The sequence below is a fragment of the Notothenia rossii genome, assembly GCF_949606895.1.
Source record: "Notothenia rossii genome assembly, chromosome: 5".
NCBI lineage: Eukaryota > Metazoa > Chordata > Actinopteri > Perciformes > Nototheniidae > Notothenia > Notothenia rossii.
The window spans coordinates 8,588,899-8,615,763 of NC_136903.1; the positions used below are offsets into that span (position 1 = coordinate 8,588,899).

The 26,865-nt window shown below is 40.3% G+C and overlaps 1 protein-coding gene across 11 annotated transcripts in view; it reads right to left on the reverse strand.

Annotated features, from left to right (window-relative positions):
* The window catches only part of LOC307038652 (unconventional myosin-IXAa-like), a 162,696-nt gene that overhangs the window by 76,562 nt on the left and 59,269 nt on the right, over nt 1–26,865 (reverse strand). For 9 of the 11 annotated variants that reach the window (XM_079680221.1, XM_079680223.1, XM_079680226.1 and 6 more), the window contains exons 3-6: nt 9,807–9,901; nt 9,051–9,113; nt 5,592–5,691; nt 3,005–3,058 (exon numbers count right to left, since the gene is read on the reverse strand). In XM_079680221.1, coding sequence (XP_079536347.1) covers nt 3,005–3,058; nt 5,592–5,691; nt 9,051–9,113; nt 9,807–9,901 — 312 coding nt within the window. The remainder of the gene's footprint in view (nt 1–3,004; nt 3,059–5,591; nt 5,692–9,050; nt 9,114–9,806; nt 9,902–26,865) is intronic. The other 2 variants (XM_079680228.1, XM_079680227.1) reach the window with 1 other exon arrangement.

The window sequence follows — 26,865 nt, forward strand, 5'->3', positions numbered from 1 at the left end:
ATCTGTAAAAACGACATCTTAAGAGTTGTAAGTATGTGTCGTTTTTCACATTAGAAAAAGCCAGGTAAGTTATTTTATGCTAAGCTAGGCTAAGACACATCATTGCTTTAGCTCTAAAATGAACGCATCAATCAAGTCTTACAGTTTATTTTTATAATGCTGAAGTTTTATTTGAAAATAATCGTTTTTTGACAATCAGTTTTTTGACTATCAATTAATCTGTCCTATAGGCTGGCTTTAGAAACGTTAGATGTGTAGCTTTCTCCTTTTTAGGAACGGAAGCTGCTTGGATTCACAATGGCTGAAACAGTTTGATATTTTAACGAGGACTGACAATGAAAAATAAGAATTAAAGCAACATCAAAGACATTTCGAAAATCCTCAGCATAAGCTTTGATTTGTATTGTTGCTATGTTAGAAGAAATCCTAAATTTGTTAATAAATGCTACTTTCATTGCAATGATGTGTCAAAGTGATTTTAGAAATGTTCACAGACAGCATGTCTAAGGGAGGCTGTGGCTCAGTGGATGGTGAGCTGGACTTCGAATCAGGGGATAGCAAGTTCGAGTCCCACTGCAGTCAGCATGTCGTTGTGTCCCTAAGACACTTCACCCCAAATCGCTCCTGTGGGGATTGTCCACAGTATTGAATGTATGTAAGTCCCTTTGGACAAAAGCGTCTAACAAATGATATGTAATGTCTACACATTTGTTGCCTTGACATTAAATCAATTGGGAACCCTACGGACGACAGAATATCAGAGCTGTGCATAATGGGGAGTATTTGATATTTAAAAGACAGATCTGCTCTCTGATCTCTCGACGAATTGAAAGTACTTATTGCCTGAGATCTCATGATGTGGTTTTATTAAATGTGCCAAGTGCTCGGACTGTCTTAGGGAAGAAAGCTTTTAGTTGTGCAGCTCCACTAACTTGGAACAGTCTGCAAACATGTTTAAAACTGAGCACTTTGGTTCCCCTGCATCATTTTAAAACTCGGCTGAGTGACATGCTGTTTGATACTCATGGTACCTGTCACTGTAAATAGAGTTTGTAAACTGTACCCTGTACATTATGTTGTATGTCATCCTTATTGTTGTGTAACTAATGTCCAGCAGGTCACCCTTGAAAAAGAGGTATTTTGATCTCAAGGGGCTTTCACCTGGTTAAATAAAGGCTACAACAGATTGTATGTGCAAAACTCATTTAACTAGATGAATGTGAAACACGATATATTGTACATTAAGAGTGTCCTCAGAAAACCTTTCCTGAATAAACAGAAGTGGGGGAGAAAGAGCCAAAATCAAGAGCTAAGACCAACAGATGAGTCGTATTTATTCTGACCGACTCTCATTTCAAGTGTTTGCTCGCCGGCAAAGTCAAAGTAACATAATCTCCTATTAGCAGATACTGAATCCCTTAACCACACACAACATATCCCACTGACCAAACATCACTCACCACAGGTGGAGACAGTGGCTCAAAGAACGGTACACACACACACACACGGACCACACACTTAGAGGGAAGTTTCAGGATGTGATTGATCACTTTTTAAACAAACATGCATGTAAGGAAGTTATCTTTTAGGGAATAACAAGTAGTAATTTGAATTTGTACAACTTTTAAATCCTGGTTGATTATACCTCACAGAAAGGTTTGATAGTAAAAGTTTGTTCAGATATAAAATGACCTTCCTCTGTATATATTTTTGTACCTATTTAATCATTCAAATCAAACCCTGTTTTTGTTAACATTCATTGTCAATAAATCTTTAAATAGTGCATTGTGTAATAACAGGATCCACTATTCCCTAGCTCGGGATTCTGGTTACATATCGACACACGAGAGGAATCCAGCTTTTGTAATTGTATCTTATTGATCCAAGCCTCACTGCTCACTTTCATTCAGCCGAACAATAGCTATATTAAGTTACTGCTTATGCAAACAAGTTGTTACTGTTAGGCAGATGCTACTACAACCTTTTTAAATAATTAAATGTGACAGTCCTGACAATAAGGGTTCGTTTATATTTGATTATGTTTTTAAACTATTGGATTATTTTCAAATATATATTGGGAATTTAGTTTAAGTATTGATTCCTACAGACTTATACCTGACATATATACAATTACAAATGAAAAGTTAATTGAACGAAATTCCTCTAGAACCGTTGCATCCGTTTGTGAATTCATATGCCATTTATCTGCAGTCTTTTTGAACAACCTTATCCAAATAAACCTCATTATTATATATAACGTTCACAGCTTTTCCTGTTTTTCTGCTCTTGTATTCAACCTTATGCTAATGGCTGTTTTGTTATAATAACCCTATGACTTCTACTTTCTCTAAAGTACATTAACTTGCACTGTTTTCTTATATTTCAGTTAATGAATGCAAATATGGCGTTTAAAGTGAAATCCTGAACCTTCCCTTTAAAGACAGCCGATCCCAGATTCAACATATTTTCCGTAAAATCCCGACAGCAAAGCATCCAAAGCCAAATATCAGTTTAAAGGGATCCCTTTATGTTTGAGTTTTATTTAGTTTATTACCATACTGAAGATATATAGTTATGTCGCTTTGTTTCAAGAAGAAATTAGGATTCAAGAGGTCAAATTCTTCTTATATTAAAAGGAGATGTCCTCCGATATGTCTCCGATTTGAATGTTCAAATAAGGAAATTCAACAAAAATACCTATAGCTATCCAAATGAAGTGTCAAATTTTACTAACACCTCAATTTAAATGAGATACTGCATAACAAATATCGATAAATATCTTGAGACAATTACAGTATTAAAGTCTTTACAATAAATGGATCCCTTTAAACGTTTTCTTTTCTGAGTGTGACCCGCTGAGGTCACTTCAGGTCACCTCAGTCTTTGCTCCAAAGCAGTGTGCACAGCGGAGAGAGAACGAGAACAAGACTGGCACCAAAAACCCCGAGTACAACGACACACCCAACGACACACACAGACGAGTCGTCATCCACAGGATACTGACCAGGTCGCTCTCATAGTAATTGTCCCAGTGGAGTTTGTGCGATTTCTTTGTCATCTGGAAGCAAGGCAGAGCGGGTTAAGAAGGCAGGAATTACACAACAAGAAAAACGCACACTGAGAAAAGTGACACATGCTGTTAATATGTGAGGAAGAAATTAGTAATCCTCACACACATGGACACACACACACACACACACACACACACACACACACACACACACACACACACACACACACACACACACAGTCATTGAATCCAGAGGTTTATGAAAACTGCTTCAATGATGTCACTGACTTTCTTTCATTATGTGATCTTTAGTTTCAGAAATGGAGCGATCAAAATCTTGCTTGAGTAAAAGCATAGACGTTTTCATTACTACGTATGCACTTATCTGGCACCTTACTGTATTAGCTCGTTGATCATTTTTACTTTATTGTATACTGTACAAAAGTTAAATAGTAACTGTAGATTTAAAATAAAGCATACAAGCGGTCAACATAACATTGAGTACGTAAAGTAAAGTACAGGCACTTCAAATATCTCATAAACATTCAAATCCTTCACATATTTAATAATCAAAACCTTGTTTAGTATATATTGTCTGCAGCCCAGTAAATCCTTCTCTTTAAACTACTTTTTATTGGTCCGGAGACAGCCATTGCAACGCTGGACTCAACATTACCTAATCACATATGACATTTGATATGGCACTTCTTAGCTAACGTTGTGTCTGTTTGTTGTGAGGAAGTGTGAAGTGGGTTTAAGAGTTATTTCAATAAAGAAAAAAAGCCCCGCTGAAGCCGGTAACAGCACATAATAAGAGAGGTGAGAGTTATTACATTATTATTACATTGTTACTTACAACAATGAGTTGTAACTCGCACAAAGATCTGTTAAACGAAGCTGCAGATTCAGGTGAGAATCCTCTGTAGGATAATCACAATGAGCAACACTTACTTACAATTTATATTATTATTATTATTATTATCTAAAATGTTGGTTATTCAAGGATTACAGGAGACAGGGGAATGTACTGCTGAGAGACTGACAGGAAGACACAGATGAACACTGAGAGATAAATATGGATAATCATTTTGCTCCACTGTGACACCATGTGTTTCAGGAGTGTGTGTGTGTTTCAGGAGTGTGTGTGTGTGTGTGTGTGTGTGTGTGTGTGTGTGTGTGTGTGTGTGTGTGTGTGTGTGTGTGTGCACGACCGCCGGCGCTCTCTGTGCACGAGAGCAAGTCAACGCCAGATTAACTCCTGAGTATGTGCGGTTGCCATGGAAACAGAGCTGCATGGTAACACGAGGATGTTAGGATGAGGGGGGGGGGGGTGTTGTTGTTGTCATTGGGGATTAACGGAGGGTACGAAAAACAAAAACCGTTACTTTTTTGGGACGCCAAAAGAGAAGAACAAAGGAGATTTTGTTTTGGATTGTTGTGTGTGTCCCAAGTGTACTGATATAGGACGAGGGACATTGAGTCTTACACATCTGCTGCCAACACACACAGATGTACCGAGAAAAATGCACACATATGGGCTTTTGGCACGTGAACACAACCCTCAGCACACACACACACACACACACACACACACACACACACAGATGCAGGGCTGACATTTCTTGGCTAGTGAGATCAAGACTTCAGAGGAGTGATCCACTTTTGATAAATGAGTAAAGGAGAGAGAAAAGGAGGGAAAGGAAGATGCTGAATTTGCTATAATCATCTTCACCGTCCATAAATCTCTCTACTCAGTGCCGTCAAGCCTCATTTATCAATAATGAAGTATGGCATTTACGACGAATGTTCTTTATTTGTAATGAATGGAATTGTTATTACCATTTTAAATGAATTCTTCGTAGAGCAGTAAAACTAAAATGTCACTTGTGAGATCCACTTTGTTTTTATGTGGAGATTTATGGGTGATTTAGGAGGATTTGTGGCATTCACCAATTTCCTCACATTGGAAATAGTCTCTTAGGTATACACAGAATAAGTGAGCGGTAGTGTGCTTTTGCTTCACAAGAAAAAAACGTTTTAATTTTAGGGTTATTATAATCTGAATATATTTGGAGTTTAAATATAGGGACAAGATTAACTACAAGGTAATGATAACACAATGTTTTCACACAAATTACAAGTCAGGTATTTTATGTCTGGCTCAATGACCTTGTTATTCTTTCTGTCACAGAATAATTTCCCCTTAAAAAGGCTTTTCATTCAATACAAATAACTGTTGGTTTATCATCGTTGGTGTATGCTGCTTTGGATTGATTTCAAGAATAACATTTGTGTCTTTTTGTCATGTCACAATACATGTCTTTGAATCATTGCTTGATTCTAATTCTAATTTGAACCTAGTAGTTAATGCTTTAAATTAATTGTAAAAATTAATTGTAAATAACATGTTTTTAAGAGCAAGTTAGCATTGTGTAGCAGCTTTTACCTCCTTGTCATGGTGTGAGAACCAGGATTTTACTTATTTGAAAGCTAACACATCAGAAAGGCATTCACATATGTCAGAGATTTGTATTTCTATAGGTACTGAACAGTGTGTTTCTGCTTTGGTGTGTGTGCGCACCTGGTTGAGGTAGTGGTATTCCTCAGGTTTGAGCAGGTGGAAGGACTTCCTCTCCTCTTCACTGGCTCCGGCCAACAGGTAGTAGAAAACATGGTAGTTCCTAAAAAAACACACACACACACACACACACACACACACACACACACACACACACACACACACACACACACACACACACACACACACACACACACACACACACACACACACACACACACACACACACACACACACACACACACACACACACACACACACACACACACACACACACACACACACACACACACACACACACACACACACACACACACACACACAGTTAGAGGGTATGATTCTACAGCACGAAACCACTTTCTTTATTGATTTCTTGAATCATTTAAACATTTTAAATTCCATCAGAGGTGAAGTGAGGACGGCAGCTTTCACTTGTCCTCGCTCCGCTGAAACGGCCCCTCAGGGAGAAAAACTCTGTTCAAAGATTTGTATAAGAGCACAGTGAAAACCATCTGTTTGCCGCCTGTTCCGCAACTAAATCCTGTAGCATTTAAGAAATAAGTCACACCTTTTCAACCCCACATGCTCACATTTCAACTCAGACAAAGCGGCAGTGTGTTGTGTGGGCTGCAGGTCAGGAGATGAGCTTCTGTGACAAATGCTGAGAAGTAATTTGATTACATCTGGAAACAAGCTTCTCTTCTCTGCACAGGGACGCTTAGAGTCTGATGGAGTGGTGGAAAGTTAGAAAGCCCCGAGCGGATATTAAAGAATCTCGATCTGTAATTGGTGGATGAGGAGAAGGATGATTTTAATCAAAAAACTAAGATGTAGTACGAATAGAGCTTACATTTTAATACAATACTAAATATTATATATTCCCAGGAGTTTTTCAGGCGAAACTTTGATTCTTTTTTGACATCCTTCCTTTGGATCCACTTTTTCATACACAGTCACATTATACTTTTTGTCATTTGGATTCTTTGTGTATTTTATTATGTTGTTGATTATTTACGCGAATACATCTAATGATGTCTAGTCTCTGTTTCCCTTCAATTTTTTGGGTTTTTCCTTGTGCTTACTAAGGATAGAGAGGGTCATATGACACGTGTTTAATTCTGATATTAGGATTTATAAAAGATTGATAAATGTATGATTTTCATCACCGTCATTGCTCCTGCTGTTATTTCAGCTACGATTAACCAGGAAATCTGACCTCATGAAGATGCTACGATGTGCTTTCTTCCTGTGTAAACTTCAAACCTTTCCCAAAATAATACATTAAGAACATCCTTAAGAAGTAACTCTTAATAAACCTTAATTTGAACAAACACTGAATAAGCTTCTAAAATAGTTCCCTAGCTGGCGGCCGGTCTGAAGTCCCAGCAGTAAACAGGAATGCTGACATGTGCAGATCAGGTTTCTTAATGATTACAGTGTTTTCAGGGCAAAGGGGAATCGTTGTTTCCCCGAACACATCCATTACTGACATGGATACAAAACCTAAGCCAGTGCCCTTGACCCCAAAAAAGATGTGTGCTGACCCGCCAAAGGGCTTGACTTCAGGCTGAGTTTATAACCATCAGCAGAGCCATGCTAGCTGTTTCCCACTGCTTCCATTCTTTGTGCTAAGCTAAGCTAGCTGGCTGCTGGTGCTGGTGGTCATAATGAGCGTACAGATGTGAGAGATTGCTCAATCATGTCAACTCTACCACAATCTGTTTTTAAATCGCTTCTCAAGACCCATCTCTTCTCCTTGGCGTATTGACATCTTTAAGATTGTTGCTTTTAAATTGTCTATTGTTTTTAATTGTAATTGTTTTATGGTGTGTGAGCTGTGCTGTGTGATTTTTTTGTATGTTTTGTTTGTTTATTTGAATGTACAGCCCTTTGTCTGGAGGTTTTAAAGCTGTATTGAATTGTATTGTATACTGAAAATGTACTTTGAACTTTTTAGATATATTATTAACATTTTAAATTGCATACCCCGTTTATCTCTAGGCCCTTTTTGTTTAGTTTTATGTATACATGTCACACTGTGGGAAACGATATCTCGAGATTTCTGGATGTATAACACATTTAGTAATTTTGACAATAATGCTGACTTTGACTTTGACAGAAGTATACACAATATATTTAAAATAAAACATACCACTTATGTTTTCAGACGGAACCACACTTTGCTGACAGCCTTTTATTGAACCAACCAGCATCTAAGTTGAGAGCCATAAAGCCTAACAGCGTTACTGGAATACGGAGCTAGTTTTTATTTTCCTCCTCTAAAGGTCGAACAGAGGCAACCTGTCATGATGCGAGAGTTTTAAGATTTAAGATAGTTTGCGTTTCATCATCAGTCCGTCTTTTCCCCCACCTCTGTGCTTCGTCTGGGGGGTCCCGTCTTCAGTTTCTACCCTCTATCAATATGGCTGCCAGGGCCTGTCATCAGCATGAAACGGAGACCCTGGGCCAATCAGGGTGAGAGGGATTAGATGACCGGCGGAGGCTTTTACAATGTTTCGGTTCCTTCTTGTAAAAAAACATTACGCTGGTGGGATCTGAGGGTCTTTTTCTGTTTGTTTCTACTGGTGAACGATACGGAGGCAGACCCAGACAAGAGTATGTGGTGTAAGAGAATAACCATTCTTCTAGGGATGTGGGTACAGGTGGCGATTCCTATGTGTGTATGTATAGGTGTTTGCTGCATTAGAGGATGTGCAGCAAATAAAACAAGAAGTGAGAGCAGACAGAGAAACTGAACACATAGAAAAGATGAAATCACAAAGGAGTTTCTCATTCTCCAAAATAGTTCTGCTGTGTAATTAAATGACTGAACTCAAAGGGACACGTGATAGTTTGCAGTGTTAACTTACAAAGCAGAGAGCAGAGGCGTATCTCAGATGGACACCTGATATACTGTATGTGCTCAGCTTGAAGAGGAAGTGAAGGCTATTTCAGTATTATGTTTCTGAGACAAAGATCACATCCGTGAAGAGATATGGATTTTACATATTATTTCTCAACGAGAAGGAATATGACTCGATGTTTCCCGTTTCTGTCCTTCTCTCTTATTATCTATAGCTGTACCAGGGTTAGGGTTATATATTTGAGATGTTTAATGGAAAGAAATGTTTATTTACAAAGGAAGTTTATGGTTGCAACAGATGTTCATGGTAATGTGACGTTAAGATAATTGGATTTAAGGGTACGACAAAAGACAACAGTGCATATCATATTTTTTGTCATTTTAGTTACAAACTATACACACAAATAACAAAAAAGAAGTTTGGGACAAAATCTCCCGATGAGAGTATGTCAGAAAACTCAAACTAAACTGTGTTGAATGAGTAAGGTAACAACATGTCAACACAACATATGTCAGATGTCTCTACGTAATGAAATGGTCAGTGCACAGATGTATTCAGATATTTCCTCCCCTTCCTCTTTTCAGTCAAACCCGCTCACCTCTCATTGTGCTCCTGGTACACCAGACGAGATTTCTCCAGCAGGTATTTCTCCACATAGGCCCTGAAGATAAAACACACGGACAGGGACATTAAAGTTAAAGAGCCAAGTGAGAAAAGAAAGCTGCTGCAGCGGTGAGACTAAAATCTGCTGATCATAAGGAAACAACATGCAGGGAATACGGTTGGGTTGCAGACTGGTGTAATTAAAATAGATATTAAGAAGCAAGGAAACTGCAGAGAGGACAACTTAAAAACAATCCAGAGGGAATATTAGTTGCCTAATCCAATGCATATTAAATAATTTGCTCAAATAGTTGAATAACGATCCCTAAGTATCACTTAAAAAGAGTTAAAGCACTGTTTATAAGTGATTAAATGTTACCAGTCTGTCGCAAAGTATTTGTACATGTATGAGTAATGCATTACACAGACTTATGGGTGTGTGTGTGAGTGTGAGTCTGTGAGTGTGAGTGTGTGTGTGTGTGTGTGTGTGTGTGAGTGTGAGTGTGAGTGTGAGAGTGAGTGTGAGTGTGAGTGAGTGTGAGTGTGAGTGTGAGTGTGAGTGTGAGAGTGAGTGTGAGAGTGAGTGTGAGTGTGTGTGTGTGTGTGTGTGTGTGTGAGTGTGTGTGTGTGTGTGTGTGTGTGTGTGAGTGTGAGTGTGTGTGTGTGTGTGTGTGTGTGTGTGTGTGTGTGTGTGTGTGTGTGTGTGTGTGTGTGTGTGTGTGTGTGTGTGTGTGTGTGTGTCTTGTCTCACCCTCTGACAGTGCCACTCTCCTGGTAGTTGACCTGGATGAACTTTCCGAAGCGGCTGGAGTTGTTGTTGTGGGCGGTCTTAGCGTTTCCAAAGGCCTGAGGAGGAGGAATGGACACAAATCAGCACGTAGACAGGAATATATGTGTGTGTTCATCTCATTTCATGTAAAGTGGCGAAACGGAAACATGCAGACTTGTCTAAAGCAGAAGGAAGAAACTGCTTATTGACAAATAAAGAAGCCCTTCAGGTCGTAGGTACAGAGAAATCTTTATGATGGGAACTGAACTCTGATGCAAAGTGAAAAAATATGTTACAAGTAGGAGAAAAAGCTACCAATCATAGAACTGTATTGGAGGTTATGAGGCTCAGAAAGGAAGGGGCCTACATGAGACACACACACACACACACACACACACACACACACACACACACACACGTCAAGCATGAACTAAACTGCCAAATTCCTATAAAGGCAAACACACTGCCGAGCTGAAAACAGACACAGCCTCTGCTCGTGGGAGTGTGTGTATGGGCACCTCCACACACACACACACACACACACACACACACACACACACACACACACACACACACACACACACACACACACACACACACACACACACACACACACACACACACACACACACACACACACACACACACACACACACACACACACACACACACACACACACACACACACACACACACACACACACACACACACACACACACACACACACACACACACACACACACACACACACACACACACAGGGAGTCCATCATTAGAGGCCCCTGGAGGACTCATTCAGGTTGTTATGAGGTGTCTCAAGGACTCAGTGGAGCTGGTGAGAGGAGAGGAGAGGAGAGGAGAGGAGAGGAGAGGAAATGGAAGGAAAGGAAATTAGAGGAGACAAGGAGAGAAAGGGATATGAAATGATAAGGATAGGAAAAAAGGAGGAGAGGAAAGGAAATGAAAAGAAAGGAATGGAAAAAAGGAGGAGAGGAAAGGAAATGAAAAGAAGGGAATGGAAAAAACAAGGATAGGAAAGAAAAAGAGAGGAGATAAGACATGGAAAGAAGAGGAGGGGAGAAAATGAGGATAGGAAAGAAGAGGAGAGGGAACAAGGACAGAAGTGGAGAAAACAAGGAGAGGTGAGTAGTATTAAGAGGGGAGGGGTTACAGAACAAGAAGAAAGGAGAGGGGAGACATGTAAAAGAGAGGAGAGGAACAAGGAAAGGAATCAACCACAAAACTCAACAGAAGATAGAGAGAACATAAAGAAATAGAAAAAACAGATGAAACAACGGAAAGAAAAAGAGAAAGACAAAAGCATGAGCATGAAGAAGGAGTGACGCATTGATGAGAAGAACACACAACAGATGAAAGGAACAGAAATGAGAACTGGACGGACGATCAAAAGCAAATTATAAATCAGATTAGGAAAATAAGATGATAGGAAAGGAAGAAATCAAACATGTGAAGATGAAGAGAGAAACTGGAACATGAGGAAGACAGCAGGCGAGACTTTAGAGAAACATGTTTTCATATCTCAGCTCCACCGTTTCAGGGCGGAGATTTCAGACTGATGCAACGAGTAGTTTGGAGTTATGATAAATGACTAAATAGGAAACAGCAGAGAAAAAAGGGGGAGAAGGAGGGAGAGACGGAGGGAGAAGTGGGCGTCAGATCATTGATTGTGGCTGCTGGGTGAACATTTATTAAAAGATCAGTCCTGCCGCACCTGATCCAGGCTTTGATCTCTGTGAGGATTCATTTAAAATCTCCCCAAAGCCGCCGACCTGACACACATTCAAACACTCAATCAGGGCGAAGAAACAGGACGTAGGCGAGAAATACAACTGGTTCATCCTTTCAGTGTTTCTGGTTCCCTACACTGACATACTGTACAGCCATCTTTCTTTATTGACGTCCATTGGTTTAGACACGGTAGCGAGATCCCCCCCCAATTCCCTTCAATCCAAAATGAAAATCGAAACTGCTATTTACGTGATAATAACAGAGCTTTCATGCTCAATAATCCTCTGAGTACGAGAGATCTTTTGTGGCAAACATCTTTCCAGTTTGGAGTTGAGGAGGAATCTCCACTTCCTGAGATGATGGAGTGAAATGAGCAGCGGTTGGTTCAAATGGAAACTGTCAATAACAATTAAACCGCTGCTGTTGGAGCACATAGTACGCATGTGTGTCGTGTGTTTGGGTGCATAGTGCGTGTTTTTGCTTTCCGTGTGTGTGTGTGTGTGTGTGTGTGTGTGTGTTGACAGAGATTAATGAGCAAGGAGGCAGTGTCTGGATGATTTAGTGAACTCTGCTTCATGGTCAACGCCTGCTGTGACCGCAGCACAGGAAAACACACACTGTGAATCGGTGATTACTCTGTGTGTGTGTGTGTGTGTGTGTATATATATATATATATGTGTGTGTGTGTGTGTGTGTGTGTGTGTGTGTGTGTGTGTGTGTGTGTTTGTGCATGTGCCATATTAGAACAGAGAGAAAGAGACAAAGAGAAAAGAAAGAAGAAGAAAGAAAGTGGGAAAGTTTAAAAACAAAACGAAAAGCTATTTCCTTGAGGTTTCTGCATATTTAAAAAAATAATGCACAATATAAATACAGCACATTACAGTTTAGATGTAAGGCAATAAAGTCCTTGTATATTATAATATATATATATATATAATAATTTGATAAGTAGGAGATTTTTCTTTCAGTACAGCTGCCATAACATCTCTCCAGTGGGGTTTGGGGGCATGGCAGGGTCGATTTTAAGGTAAACACTGGAAAAAGAAACTGCCTAATATCTAAATAATAGAGTCATGCAGCAATTATTCAGATTTTCTTTTCTGAATCATATTGTTTCCTCAGTTCCCTGAAGCATAGCCTACCATTATGACCAGATGTTGGCTTATTTGAAACATAAAGCAACAAAGCGTGCATGTTAAGAAAATACTGCTGAAAACATTATTTTGATTCTTTTTTCAACACAAACGTACAGAAACGTGAATTTATTTCCCCAAAACTAACAATATTTAACACATTGCATGGCTTTGTTTGGACCTTGGTCTAAATGAATGACAGAAACAAAACAGAGCAAACTGTGACTTCATGTTTGATCTCTTTAAAGAACGACATGTAGCCTTGAGGAAATCATCCGAGAACAAGCAGAGCTGACTGAATCCATTTACTGCTCCCAAAGACTTAAAAGACTTCAAAGTCATTTTAATTTGAAATACAACGTGACTAAATGCTAACTGAATTAACCCTAGCCTGTGGTGCCATAATGCAGTCCAGAAATAACCGACTTAAGTGATGTGTAAAAAACAGATCTGTACATCGTCCACTTACGTAAATCAAAGATACAGCGCTAAGCCGGCCATATGTTAGATTTTATATTGAAGCGAATGTGTTGACCCCAAGGGCTTAATTCTGCTCTGATTGAGTGTGTGTGTATGTACAGTATGTGTGTGTGTGTTTAAGTCCGTACTGACAGTATGCTAATGTATGCCCATGGCCCTGTGGGCTCTTCCACGCTGTCACTTTACGTTAGCCAGTCGTTTCCTCCGGCGCTGCAGAAAAGCCCGGCTGCTCAGCCTCAGAGGAAGCACGCCGTGGTGCTGCTGCTATTTTTAAGACAGGAGTTAGCATGTTAAATGTTAAGGGGACAAACTGGGAGCTAGCTTTTCTAATTAGCATGTCAAGACCTTTTTCAAAGCAAAGGCAGCTCAAATACTAATTCTCATAACCCTAATGCTCTCTCCCACTCTTTCTTTTTTTTGTCTTCTTCTCCAGTGGAGCCGCAGTGTTTCACTAAACACTCTCAAAAACCATTTGGTGACCTAGATTTTGAAAACAAGTGGATACGTGCCAAAACCACTGCTTGGCTAGCTTCCATTAGCTCGTTTCCACTATGTAGGGCTGAGTGTTTGGAATAATTGATGCTGGCTGCAGTGCGCTGATCACCAGGCGATGCTGACGTCTTGTTTCAGCAGACTGAGTATCCAGGTCAGAGGGAGTGACATTATGTCCAGCTTTCCAATGCATGTTACGTCTATACTCGATATGACTCTTTTTTCATTTTCCACTAGGGATTGTACCTTGTAGCGAGTCCTTTTTCTGGTATCACCGCAGACAAGGTTCAAAGGAGCACAAGCAATACTAGAATGTGACGTTTAAACATTACATAGCAGCACTGCTAACTGTAAACGTATAATCCAGAGAATCAATGGTTTGCAATATTTCCTAAAAGAAACTGTGCACAGTGGGGTCTGTTTCAATTTGCTTTGCCATGTATAAGGGAAACTATCTGATATTTCGTATCACCAACCACCACCCAAATTGGAGGTGACAGCCTGCTTGACATTAGTATAAACACACTATAACAATCTGAAAACATTGGCCTTGAGATTTACTTGATGCAGAGACGTATTTGTGTTTGGAAAGCGAAGAAAAGGTTTTTGTTTTTGTTCTGCTGCACGCGTACATTTTGCCTGAAAACCAGCAGGTGGGCAGATGTGTTTTTATTCTGCAGATTCGCTCTGACAAACCAAACCAGAAACTCCGCTCTGCATCCAGCCTGTGGGTTTACCCAGCAGCAGATACACACAGTCTGTCCTCTGAGTGTCAGTCAGGCTTATAGCACACGCTGAAAAACTGTGTTACAGATACAGTAAATGCCATCGCTTACATAGACTCAGGCTTGGTGGGAGACACTAACACCATTTGCTGCTTCATTAAACAACTATTACATGACAGGACAAGACAAGCCAAGTTAAACTGTGATTACACTTAAACAGTGAGACGTGCAAAACTGTGCTTTTGACAGCTTCATCAGCGGCAAAACGGGAATATGGCGGCGAGAAAAACCTCATACACTCAGACTGGAGTTCTCAAGAAACGTGACTTTAACTAGGGCTCTGTGCAAAAAAAATGGGATCGTTTTAATGAAACGGACCAAAGAATGTAGAAGAGAGATGGGAAAAAGTATTCTTTCCAATACAGGTAAAAAGGGATTTTCTGCAGGCGTGTTTCTGCCGTGTCCTATAATCAAAGGCTTCCTCTTTCAAAGGCGTGCAGGACTGCTTAGTGCCGGTTCACTCAGGAGCGGCTAATTTCAGCCCGCTGGGTCCATTATTAAAGCAGACGTCTGCTGTTTTGAGATGCTCTGCCCTACAAGCACAGTACAGTGTGATGAGACTGCAGACAGAAGAGTCACAGCGGGGTGTGGAGAGTGAGACTCAGTTCATTCACCTTACAGTCTAACAAATATCTCTATGAAGCCTCCTTCTCGTTTATATGCATGGCTGCTAAATTATGTTTTTGATATATTTTTAAAACTAAAAACTAAACGTACTCATATCAATGTCAATCTATGTTTATATTTTGTTATACTTTACTTGAGGAATACAAATATGTTTTCAACAAATATCATTTTCTTAACCTTAATGGGCCCTATTATGCTTTTTGGCATGTTCCCGTTCCTGTAGTGTGCAATATAGGTTTTAGTAGAGCTGCTCGAATATGGCAAAAATCATAATCTCGATTATTTGGGTCAATAATTGATATCAAGATTATTAAAAACGATTATCCATTTACTTTGAAAACATGAATTTATTGGAGAAAAAATGTGAACAGTATGTTTTTAACAGTTGATTACCCTGAACTTTAAGTATAATTCAACTGAAAAACCAATAAAAAAAAAAAGTTATTTAAAAAAAAAAAAAAAAGTTATAATAATAATTACAAAATAATCGTTTTATTTCGATTACGTTGTTTTCGTAATCGTTGCAAGCCATAATTGTAATTGCGATTAAAATATGATAAATTGAGCAGCCCTAGGTTTTAGTGCATGTAAATGGTCTGTGTTTCCTCCAGAGGGAGTTTCTGCAACACATTGTACTTGATAGTCTAAGGGACGGGACATCTCTATGCGGTTGACCAATCACAACAGAGCTGGCCAGCTAACCAATCAGAGCAGACTGGGCTCTGGTTTCAGGCAGAGGGTGAAAAGAGGTGCTGCAGCACAGGCAGTATGAGAACAATAAAGAGCTTGAACATTAAAGCATGGAGACCTGTCCCAGTAGAGACACACACTGATATGAAACCTGAACGGAGCATCATAGGGCCCCTTTAAATGTAAGAAGCCAAACATATGTGAAATTGAGTTTCAAATGTTCCCTAAACACAACCAAAATACAATTATGATTTAAACAAGTCTGTTTGCTGTTCTGGTTCTTTGAATCAAATCTAATCTTATACAGGCTTCAGTGATTCAATACATTTGCTTTTGTTTCAGTTAGTTGTTTTGCTAAATCAGAAGCAACACTGAACAAGATAAACCAACTATACTGTCCCAGTTTATAAAATTAACTTTGTTTTTGAGGCAAACTGAGTTCAGGTGAACTGGAAAAGACTAAAAACCAAACAAAGCCAGAGAGATATCAATTCCTGATGTCACCTCTGTCTCTTTTATATCCATCTTTCTTTCCCCGTTTTCTTTCTGTAAAACTGCGTGTGGAGCAGCAGAAATGCCTCAAAAACAATCTCTCTGAATGATTTCACGCCGCGAGGATTCCCCCAGAGGGCCGTCTGAGTCGGTTTTAGACCAGAAAGCTTTCACAGCTTCTACATTCACTGGAGCTTTTAGCGAGATGACATCACATCGCATTCCTCCGCTAGCAGGTGCAGCTCGGCTTCACAAGGCATGCTGGGAAAACAAAGCGTGTGTTTTTGTTTTTGTGTGTTTGTATTTGTGGTTTGGTGCATCTTCAGTGCCAGTAATGTTGTGGAAGTGTGGTCTTAAAATAACACACAGGAGAGCAGGTGCCGTACCATTCATAGTATGCAACAGATGACAACAATGTGTGCGTGTGTGTGTTGGCATTCAGCTCAAGTGTGCTGCCTCCTTAATCTGTTAGCGGCTCAGTGTGTAAACTGCTATCACATGCGTCTGGACGCTCACAACCTCTTATTAAAGAGACTAATTGGTGTTTGTGACACGCAGCTGAAGGTTGACTCACAGTAACTAGAGGATACATGCTCGATTCTCCACAGGAAGAGGTAGGAAGGGAGGTGCTGTTAATATCTCTTCATCACTGTTAAAATGCCCTTCAGCAATGCTTACACTAAGGCTGTAACTGACAATCATTTTCATTATGAATTAATCCGTCTGTAAGCTATTTCAGCGGATCAAATAGTGAAACATGCTGATCAGAAGTTCACAGGAACCTTATATTTGTGTGAATATTTTTTAAATTATATTAAACAGGGTAAAGACTCACATGTAATGAGGTCTTATTGTGCTTTTGAGTCCCTTTCCTTTAGTGTGTTATATAGGTTTGTGTGCATGTAAATGGTCTGCAAAGGGTCTCTGGTTTCAGACAGAGGGTAACACATGAAAAAGCCCCTTTAATCAGGAAGCAAATCATGTTTTTTAAGGGATTAGTAGGTTTACTAAATGGTTGTATACTTGTTGATTAATGTATTTTTTTAGCAATACCCTCAAAATAAATATACACCAATATCTAAAAATATTGGCAGCAGTTGGACGTTGTTCTTACTGCGAATGTTCAGCTAACTGTGAGACTGGTATGTGATGTAGTGTGTTTACAAGGGTTTTTACTGAGGGCAATTCAAATAAAACACATATGTAAATCATACATTTTGATTGTATTATACTACCTTATAACATCAACAAAGCCAACTCTGAAAAATTCTCTTTGTATATATTTGTATCTAGAGTTTTGCACACACTATTCAGGAAACACACACATCACTTCACTTCCTTACTAACTACAATTGACCAGACTTCTATGACTACTTGAACAAGATTAAGGAAACATAAGTTGGTGCATTTGCTAAATCAAGGAACTTAATTAATGTGAACAAAGCTAATGAAGTCTCCTCTGCATGACAGGCTTTTCCCTTTTTCTTGTTACATATCAGTCTCACTCCCCAGACTCTTATCCCCCCTCTCACCCCCCCTTCCCTCCCTCTCTTGCTCGGTTTGTTGACCTTCCTTTACTACAGACACATGGGATGAGCCCTCCTTTCCAGGAAAAGAGGAAATAAGGGAGTGAAAGGGAGGTGAGGGGCAGGGTTACGTAATGGTGACAGGTCGCAGTGAAGGGGCCTCCTCGTAACCGACAGCATGTGTGGAGAGGAGGTGAGTTTGTTTTGGTGAAACAAAGAAATCCAATAGTGTTTGAATATGGCACTCAAATATGCATATATTTAAGCAAACACTCATTAATACCTTGGAGTGAAAACACACACCCACAGTATACCAACTGTACAGTTATTATGGAGAAAACTGTGGGAAAAAGTTGAAGACAAATATTAATATGTCATCAACAGTCAGCTTCAGATTTAGTGGGGTAGTTCGACATTTTAGGGTAGTGCTCGTTTTCAATTTTGACTCTAAAGGCCCGGACACACCAATCTGACAACAAAGAACTGACGCAGACGGACCCTGACTGTTGTGTCGCCTCGCGTCTCTGCGTCTTGGCCATGTGTCGCACTGGAACACACCGCAAAGACTTCAGCCGACGGCCAAGAAGCACGAACTGCGCATTAGGGGTGGGCGGATCGATCCCAAAATATCGATACTAGAGCCCATAGGATCGATACTTTTATACTTTTTTCCCCGTCTCCTCTACTCGTCAATTTCTTCAAAAAACAATGTGCAGACGAACCCAAGTATATGCTCTTTTCTTCTCTCTCCACTGCTGTCCTCCTCTCCTGGAGGCTCGCACAAGCGCAGCGCGCTCCCTGCCTGAACGCCGATTATCAAGCTGACTGACAGCAGCCAGCGACTCGCGAGTGCAACACACACACGCGCATGATGGCTGAGAGAAAGAGCAGCGTTGTGTGGAGCACTTTCACAACTGGCAATTAAAACTTAGCGAACTGTGATGTGTGCAAGAAGACAGTTTGCTACTCTGGCCACTTTGTGTTGTTATTTTTCATGTTTGCACTTTAAATTTGCAAAAGTAAAACGTTTATTTGTCTATAAAAACTGTCCGGTCTGTATTCATGAAAATGAATTCAGATTTAGTCTACTTATGATGATTTCAGCTCAAAAATCATGTCATGCAGCTCTCCCCTATATGAAAGTACATAAGACGCTTTTCATTTAAAAAAGTATCGATATCGGTATCGGCGATACTGGCCCTGAAATACTTGGTATCGGATCGAATCCAGATTTTGTGGTATCGCCCACCCCTACTGCGCATGCGTGAGTGGCAATAACTCTCCTCACCAGCAGGCGGCGGTAGTGAGTATTCGTCATTCAAAAGAGGCAACAACCGGAAAACAGACTGCGTGATAACCAAGAGAAGAAGAACAGACTGCGTGATATAAACGAACAACAAATAGCGTGTGCGTTCCATTTTCACTCTACAGCGAGAAGCCCATGGGGCTTTCCCGAACCTGTGTCGAGAGCTGGAGTTAAATGAGATCTCAGATTTGCCTTCTTAATAGTTTGTTTGCGTCTCTCACTTCCGTTTAGCTTCTCATGCACTGATTCGCTAGAACCAGCGGGTTTTCGGCCGAAAAGGCGTCGGCTCGGCTGAAAAGACCCAGCGGTGCGGGACACACCAATCTGAGTAGGGCGTGTCGACCGACGCCGACACCGACGCCTGGTGTGTCCGTGCCTTTAAACTTTAACTCTCATGTTCCTATAAAAATAATAAGATGATACAGCAAGGAAAGGGTTAGCCTTTCTTAGCATAAATACTGGAAATAAAGGGAAACAGCCCAAATCCTTTATCTTTCTTTGTTCAATCCATATAAAAAAAGAAATATAAGAATAATAAGTCAAGCTAACAATTGACAAATATGAGAGTAGTTTTGCTCTTCTCATCTAAAGCTCAGCAAGAAAGGGAGTATAAATATTTCCAAAAATGTCAAACTATCTTATAAATGTAACCGAGTAACAGATGACTAACAGGTGACATCTTCCAACTGTACGAGAAGGTGGCGTTTGCCCCTAACGAGCCACTATTCACTGCACTGTATTGACTTGCTGTCTCCCTGTCTGCTATAATTAATTGTTTATTGATCAACTAGTACATGTTGTGGTGTATTATGGACTTTTAAAGGGGCCCTGTTATGCTTATTTGTGTTATCCCCTTTCTTGTAGGGTGTTAAATAGGTTTTTCGTGCATGTAAATGGTCTGCAAAGGCTAAGATCCCAAAGAGGGAGTTTCTCATTAATGGACAATAACAATTTATCCAAATGTAATGGTAATTATACAGCATATTAACCAATCATATCGTTACATTATTTTCAGCTTTTCTACCAACCGGCTTCATCGTGGCTCTCCATGTGGGTGTAGTTATTGGCTAATAATGCTCTGTTATTAGGTGACACACTGTTTCGTTTCATGTGGTGGACGAGAGCAATTACCGTCACTTCCTAATGACTCATGCTTGCTTGACGTAGAAGAAAAACCTTGCTCTGGGACCATCATCAAGCTGAGTAAACGTTCCGCTTTTATTGCCCAGTATGACCACACAACGCTTTAAAACTCAGTAACAAGCTGATATTGGCCAGTGGATCCGCAAAAAGGGAAAGACAGACATTTCTTGAGGTAGAATTAGAGTTCCAATTAAACTAAAATGTGTTTAATGGACTTAACAGTGATGTGCATCATTAAAGTAACGGACAGATTTGTTAGAGAGCATACAGTGTTATATGGACTATATAATATTCAATTTGCATCCCAGCTCAGAGTAGAAAAGTAGCCATTTTTCTTGGCTACAAAGGAAATGATGTCACTTTCGAGAAAGAGCATTAATACAGTATAGTATAGACTCTCTGTTTGTGTTATCTACATTCAGAATAATCCATAAAAAAGCTCAAGGGCTTCCTGTGTGTGTGAAGAACAGAGTTTCTGAGTGTGTTCAGGATGTGCCTGCATGAACGTAGAGCATTAGTCATCTGCAGCTTTTCATTTGAGTCTGTTGTGGATTTGTCAGGGTCATCCTTTCAACAGGGGCCCATTACTCCACTCACACATATTCGAACACACACACATGAAAGGTCTCACCTCTGCGGTGTGACTATACTCACAAAACATCCCTCACAAACGCATACAAAGAATGAAAAAGTAAAAAGAGGTTAGGCACACAAGTGTCTGTATGGTCGAGGAAGGCACACACACAGAATATAATACATTACACACACACACAGATAACTGTAATTCTATACTTGTGAGGATCCTCAGTGATGTGGTGCAGTGCCTTGCCTGTAAGATTTAAAGATATCTGTGATCAACACCAAACACTTCTACCTCCCTATGTGGTACCATACCTTTTAGAAGTTGAACTGATATCCAAATGATGCTGCTAATGACGCTATGATCAGCAGTCATATCAATCCGCAGAAATAAGTCCATTAAATTGAACGTCCGTGGCCAAAACGTTCGCAGTGTCTAAACAAAACATCTGTTTTTCCCCATCAGAAAACCCAATGGTATCCTTTTGAAATAAATTAAATAATTTAAGAAAAATGTATCAGTATATCTTCTGTGTTGGTGCAAACATTTAAAAAATGTATCCCCTAATAGGCGGAATGTTAACTTTTTTCAGCAAGTCTCCTAGCAACAGCAGTTCTCACATGTCAGTTAGCTGATGCCATGGAAACAAACCCCTGCCCCCCCCCCCAAGAGAGGCTTAAACGCTGGACAGTTTTTTCATAAGTTGGTCCAACAAAAATCCTATTTCGAAAACTAGAAAAATCTGCACAATATCTGCAGTGTTATCATAGCTTCTAATTCCTGAGAGCAAATGTCATTTCACAGACAACGTTCCCATTTATTTTGTCTTTATTCTGTAGAAAACAGGGCAGACAGACAGAGGGGGGGGGGGGGGGGGGTACCCCAATTAAATGCGTGGTTATGTGGTATGCGTCTCAGACCACATGCCACAGAAACTAATTCTAACCTTAACCCTTAAACCGAGTCTTAAACCCAAAACGGCTCTTTGAAGATATGAGGAATGTAAAAAATGTCCTCACTTTACAAAAATGTCCTCGGCCTCCAGGTCTGAAACTCTAATTATTCTCCTCAAAGATCCACACACACAAACAAGGTAAGCCGGGTTGCTCAAGAAAGGCAGAAGCAACAATAAAAATCACCTTTTAAAACATCCTTCCAGCATCTTCATCCAAAAGTCTCACATTTAATCACATATTGAGAGCGGAGAACAGTACATGTCTCTGACTTGTTAAATGTCCCACACATCTGTACGGTACACGTGTTGAGAAGACGACACATCTTTCTCAACCTCTCTCACACACACACACACACATTTTCTCCCTCGCTCCATAAATGGCTGCTGTCACTACAGTGCTCCGCCACATCTGGATCTCATTGGGCTCAGGAAGGGCTGAACACTGAGGCCCAATAAAGTCCTCTCTCCACTGCAGAGGACTGTCAACAGACTCCTCCACTGTCCACGAGGAGGAGGAGGAGGAGGACAGGCACAGAGAAATAAAATGGATATAAGAGGTGGAAAAGTGAGGAAAAAAGAAGTGTAAATAAATAAAAGAGTAGAAGTAAACAAGGAGAAGAGGGGTGTAGGGGAGGAATGTGAGAAAGGAGGAAAAGGGTACACAAAAGTTTGAGATTTTTGCTAAATAAAATTGTTTTTACATCAACTCCAAAAACCAAAACATTGTGCAATTGTGTGTGTTATTTTTATAGATCACATGCACATACTGTAACTGTGTAGCAGCAGCAGTGTCTAATTTTTTACCAGCCTTAAGATTCATCAGATTTGTAACTTGCACACTTTTCACTTTTAGTTTTAATATGCATAATGAAAAATGTGAATAAAAGCAGCCGAATGGAAACTAACAGAGAAATAATGGTCTGAATTTGACTGATGAAATATCTATTAATCATAGAGCTCTGATTAACTAACTTCAGAGCAGTCTGTCTGTTCGTCTGTCCGTCTGTCCATCTGTCCGTCTGTCCGTCTGTCCGTCTCTGTGTCTGTCTGTCTGTCTGTCTGTCTGTCTGTCTGTCTGTCTGTCTGTCTCCGTCCGTCCATCCGTCTGTCTGTCTGTCTGTCTGTCCGTCCGTCCGTCTGTCTCTCTGTCTCCGTCCGTCTGTCTGTCCGTCCGTCCGTCTGTCCGTCCGTCCGTCCGTCCGTCCGTCTGTCCGTCTGTAACTATTGTGTATGTCATTCCAGCCATAGCTCATAGGCTTAAAGCTGTCTACCAGTGCGTGTGTTTTAACCTCTGCCCTCCGATATAAAAAAAACAACTTCCGAGGAAAAATACACACCTTTCACCAAACATCTAGACGCGTAATCGAGCCCATACCACCCCTGCTTCGATCCAGCGCTCTGACGCATGCGCAGCTTCGCAGCGTTTGGCAGATCCTGAGAGTTTCTGGGAGTGCGCTGCTGGCGGAGAGCCGTAACGCTGCGAGTGACTGACAGAAAATGTAACTCAGCCTGCGAGGTGGTGTGGGAAAGTCCCACGACTCACTGTGTTGAAGTGTTAATCCCTCGAGAGCTGGACTACATGCTAAAGTGTGCACGTGGTTGAGTGTGTGTGTGTGTGTGTGTGTGTGTGTGTGTGTGTGTGTGTGTGTGTGTGTGTGTGTGTGTGTGTGTGTGTGTGTGTGTGTGTGTGTGTGTGTGTGTGTGTGTGTGTGTGTGTGTGTGTGTGTGTGTGTGTGTGTGTGTGTGTGTGTGTGTGTGTGTGTGTGTGTGTGTAGCAGTTAAGAGATTATTAATTTAGGGATTTGGGTTAGAGGAGTTTGTGTGTGGGTAGTGTTTGTTTGCCTATGAAGCATGTGTTTGGATGTGAGTAGTGTGAGTCAAATGCTGCTGTATGTGTGTGTGTGTGTGTGTGTGTGTGTGTGTGTGTGTGTGTGTGTGTGTGTGTGTGTGTGTGTGTGTGTGTGTGTGTGTGTGTGTGTGTGTGTGTGTGTGTGTGTGTGTGTGTGTGTGTGTTAAAAGGACACTCAGACTTGATAGTGTGTATGAGACTTTAGAAGCTGTATAGAGCAGTATACAGTATTCATGTAACATGTGGCACATTCGATCTATCTTAACCACTTGTTGTTTATCTTTTATTTATTCTAACAACATCCAAAACACCTCTTTGTTTCTCCTTAAATAACAGTGACACAAATCACAAGTCTCGATTGGCATTTTTCCTAAATTAAAAACAAGACAAGCACTTATCAATCACACCTAACAGCACTGTGTCTGAAATGTAATGCTGCCTTCAGTGAGGAGAAACCATGCTGTATATAGATTGAACATATTTGTCAGTAGTGTTTGTGTGTACATGCTTTGTTTTGTTTTGCAGGGGAAGGGAACACTAATAACCACCTCAGGCGTTTCCTCTCTCTCATCTTCTCTTCCTCCTGCTCTGCGCTCCTACATTCACCTCATTAACTCAGTTCCACAGGTCCTAACACACTCTCTGCTGCTTTATTTCCCGTCATAAGTGCAGTACCACTGCTTATTTAGGCTGTTACACAACCTCTTTGTTACATGTAGTATTAAACAAATGGGAACAGCAACTAAGACATGCATTAAATATATTAGATACTGCAGAGTGTCCACAAACCAACACACAAAGCTTTGTCTTTACCATGAATTCAAACACAATTTAACCTGCGCTTAAACAGTGAAGGGGCGGGGCTGTATTGATGGGAACATGCTGCATAAAGTACCATTAAAACAAATAAATAATATCCAGGAAGTCCAGATTTGTGCAAAGTAGGGCTGTGCAATTAATCGTATTTTAATCGCAATTACGATTTTGGCCTGCCACAATTACAAAAACAACATAATCGAAAAAAACAATTATTTTGCTTTGCTAGGTTGTGACAGTGCACTGCAACATATTTGATCGAATTTATTTGTATTTATTATATTTATATATGTTTAGTAGCTTGTGGAAGTGCGCTCCAAAAATATTTGTTGATCTTGTTTATTGGTATTTGTTATTATTTATTTAAATGTATCATTTATTTTTGTATTGTTTTTTCAGTTGAATTCTACGTTCAGGGTAATCAACAGCTGAAAAGATACTGTTCAAATTATTATTTGTATTTGTTTTAAAGTTCAATAAATGGATGTTTTCAAAGTCAATGAATAATCGTATTTAATAATCGTGATATCAATTATTGACCAAAACCATCGTAATTATGATTTTTGCCATAATCGCACAGCCCTAGTTCAAAGTAAATGTGCATCTGCATGAAGTTATCATGTCTGCAATTATTTATCTTTTCTTGAGTTGATTGCGGTGTAAACAGTGTACACACGGCTAAGTAGGAATGTGTGCCTGCATGGTATAGTTAGTATGTAATTGGATTACAAAGCTTTGCTAAACGTTGATGTGACTTCTGTGGCCAGTTCCCATTTTCCTGTGACTTTCCTGCAGCTTTACGTACACTCTTATTGGTTCATTTCTCTAAAATCATTGGTTTGCTAGCTCTCCGTGTCCCAAAAGAGTAAGACTAAGAGTAAGAGTGGTCACTTCGGAGAACAGAACATGTAGAATATGGCTTTATTAATGCAGAATGTATAGAGAAATGGGAGGTCGAGGGGTTTTCCCGAACCACAGGACACATTAATAAGTGCCACAGCATTAAAAGAGGCTGTAGTACTACGAGACAGAGACAGAGTATAGAGAGAATCTCATCAATCATGCCAGGACTTTCTCAGAGGTCAACTATGTTGAGAGGGAAATGTGCCGAGTCATTCTCTATTTCGGACTGTGGGCTGAAACCACATTTCTACAGCAAGAACTTCACATCACTCTCTCAGAGCTGAATCCCATCACTCTTCAAGCGCGAGAAAAAATGTTCTCCTCTCTACACTTACATACTTTGTCGTGTCATGCCTTTAAACTGCCAGCTAGCAGAGCCTCAGTTAAGGCTAATGAACAGTTAACTTACTGTAAGTCATTGTCATCTTTTCAGGGCTGAAATATCAAGAACAAGGATCAACTGGCATGAAATGCTGTAATAATCTGATCGACTGACATTACCATCCACAATGCTGCGATGCTGGAATGGCAGCTTTAACTTCTCCAGATTTCCATATTTAGGTAAAAAATGTCAGTGCCTTTTTCAAAAACACAGCTTTATCACATAAACACATTGCATTCAAAGCTATTTTGGCCAGCGAGTCCAGTTTCCAGTTCGGCCATTTCCATGTCCAGATCATATTTCATAGTGTCCAAAAATACAAATAAATAACCCCGGCTTCACCTGAGAGTAACCCTTCTTGTCATAACTGATTGTAAGCCGCGTTAAGAGCCAACATGGCAGATCTTGTGGAATTATCGAGCAATCTCCCTGCCTGTGGAGGATGTTACCAAAGTGCGAGGGGAATGGAAACGAGGAGGTGGAATTAATGCTCGGTACGAACAGTGGATTCGGCAAAGTAATGCAATAAAGGAGCATGGCATTTCCTCCAGTCTTATCTCTCTCTCTATCGGGAAGAGGTGAAGAAACCTAAAGCGAGACTCGATTAACTTCCTGTGAGACGGCTCCATTTCCTCTTTTTTGAGATTTAGCTCTGGATACTGAGCATCAATTTTTCCTGCTATCCTTCCCTCTCAAGTTTTTCTAATAACACACCACTCCCTTTTTCCTTTGCCTCTTTTCTTCACTTCTACCCCTCTCCCCTACTTCATTACTTTAACTTCCCTTTTCTTGATTCAAGATTCAAGGCTTTTAGTGTCATGTGTGCATAGCTACAGTGTAGTTATGACGATGAAAATATTAGGCAACAGGCAACACAATGAAACAGATGAATGTTATGGATGTTCTTCAAGAAGTTCATGTGTTTAACAGTCTTATGGCCTATGGGGTGAAACTGTCCCTTAGTCTGGTGGTTTTAGTTTCTATCTCATCTATTCCTGTTTCCTCCACTGACCCGATGTGTTTCAGACTTCAAGAGGATGCTCCACTCTGTGATACAAGCAGCAAAGTCTATTTTTACATCAGCCGGCCGCCCAAAACGCCGCAAAAATGCACGGCGCCAATGTGAAGAGTA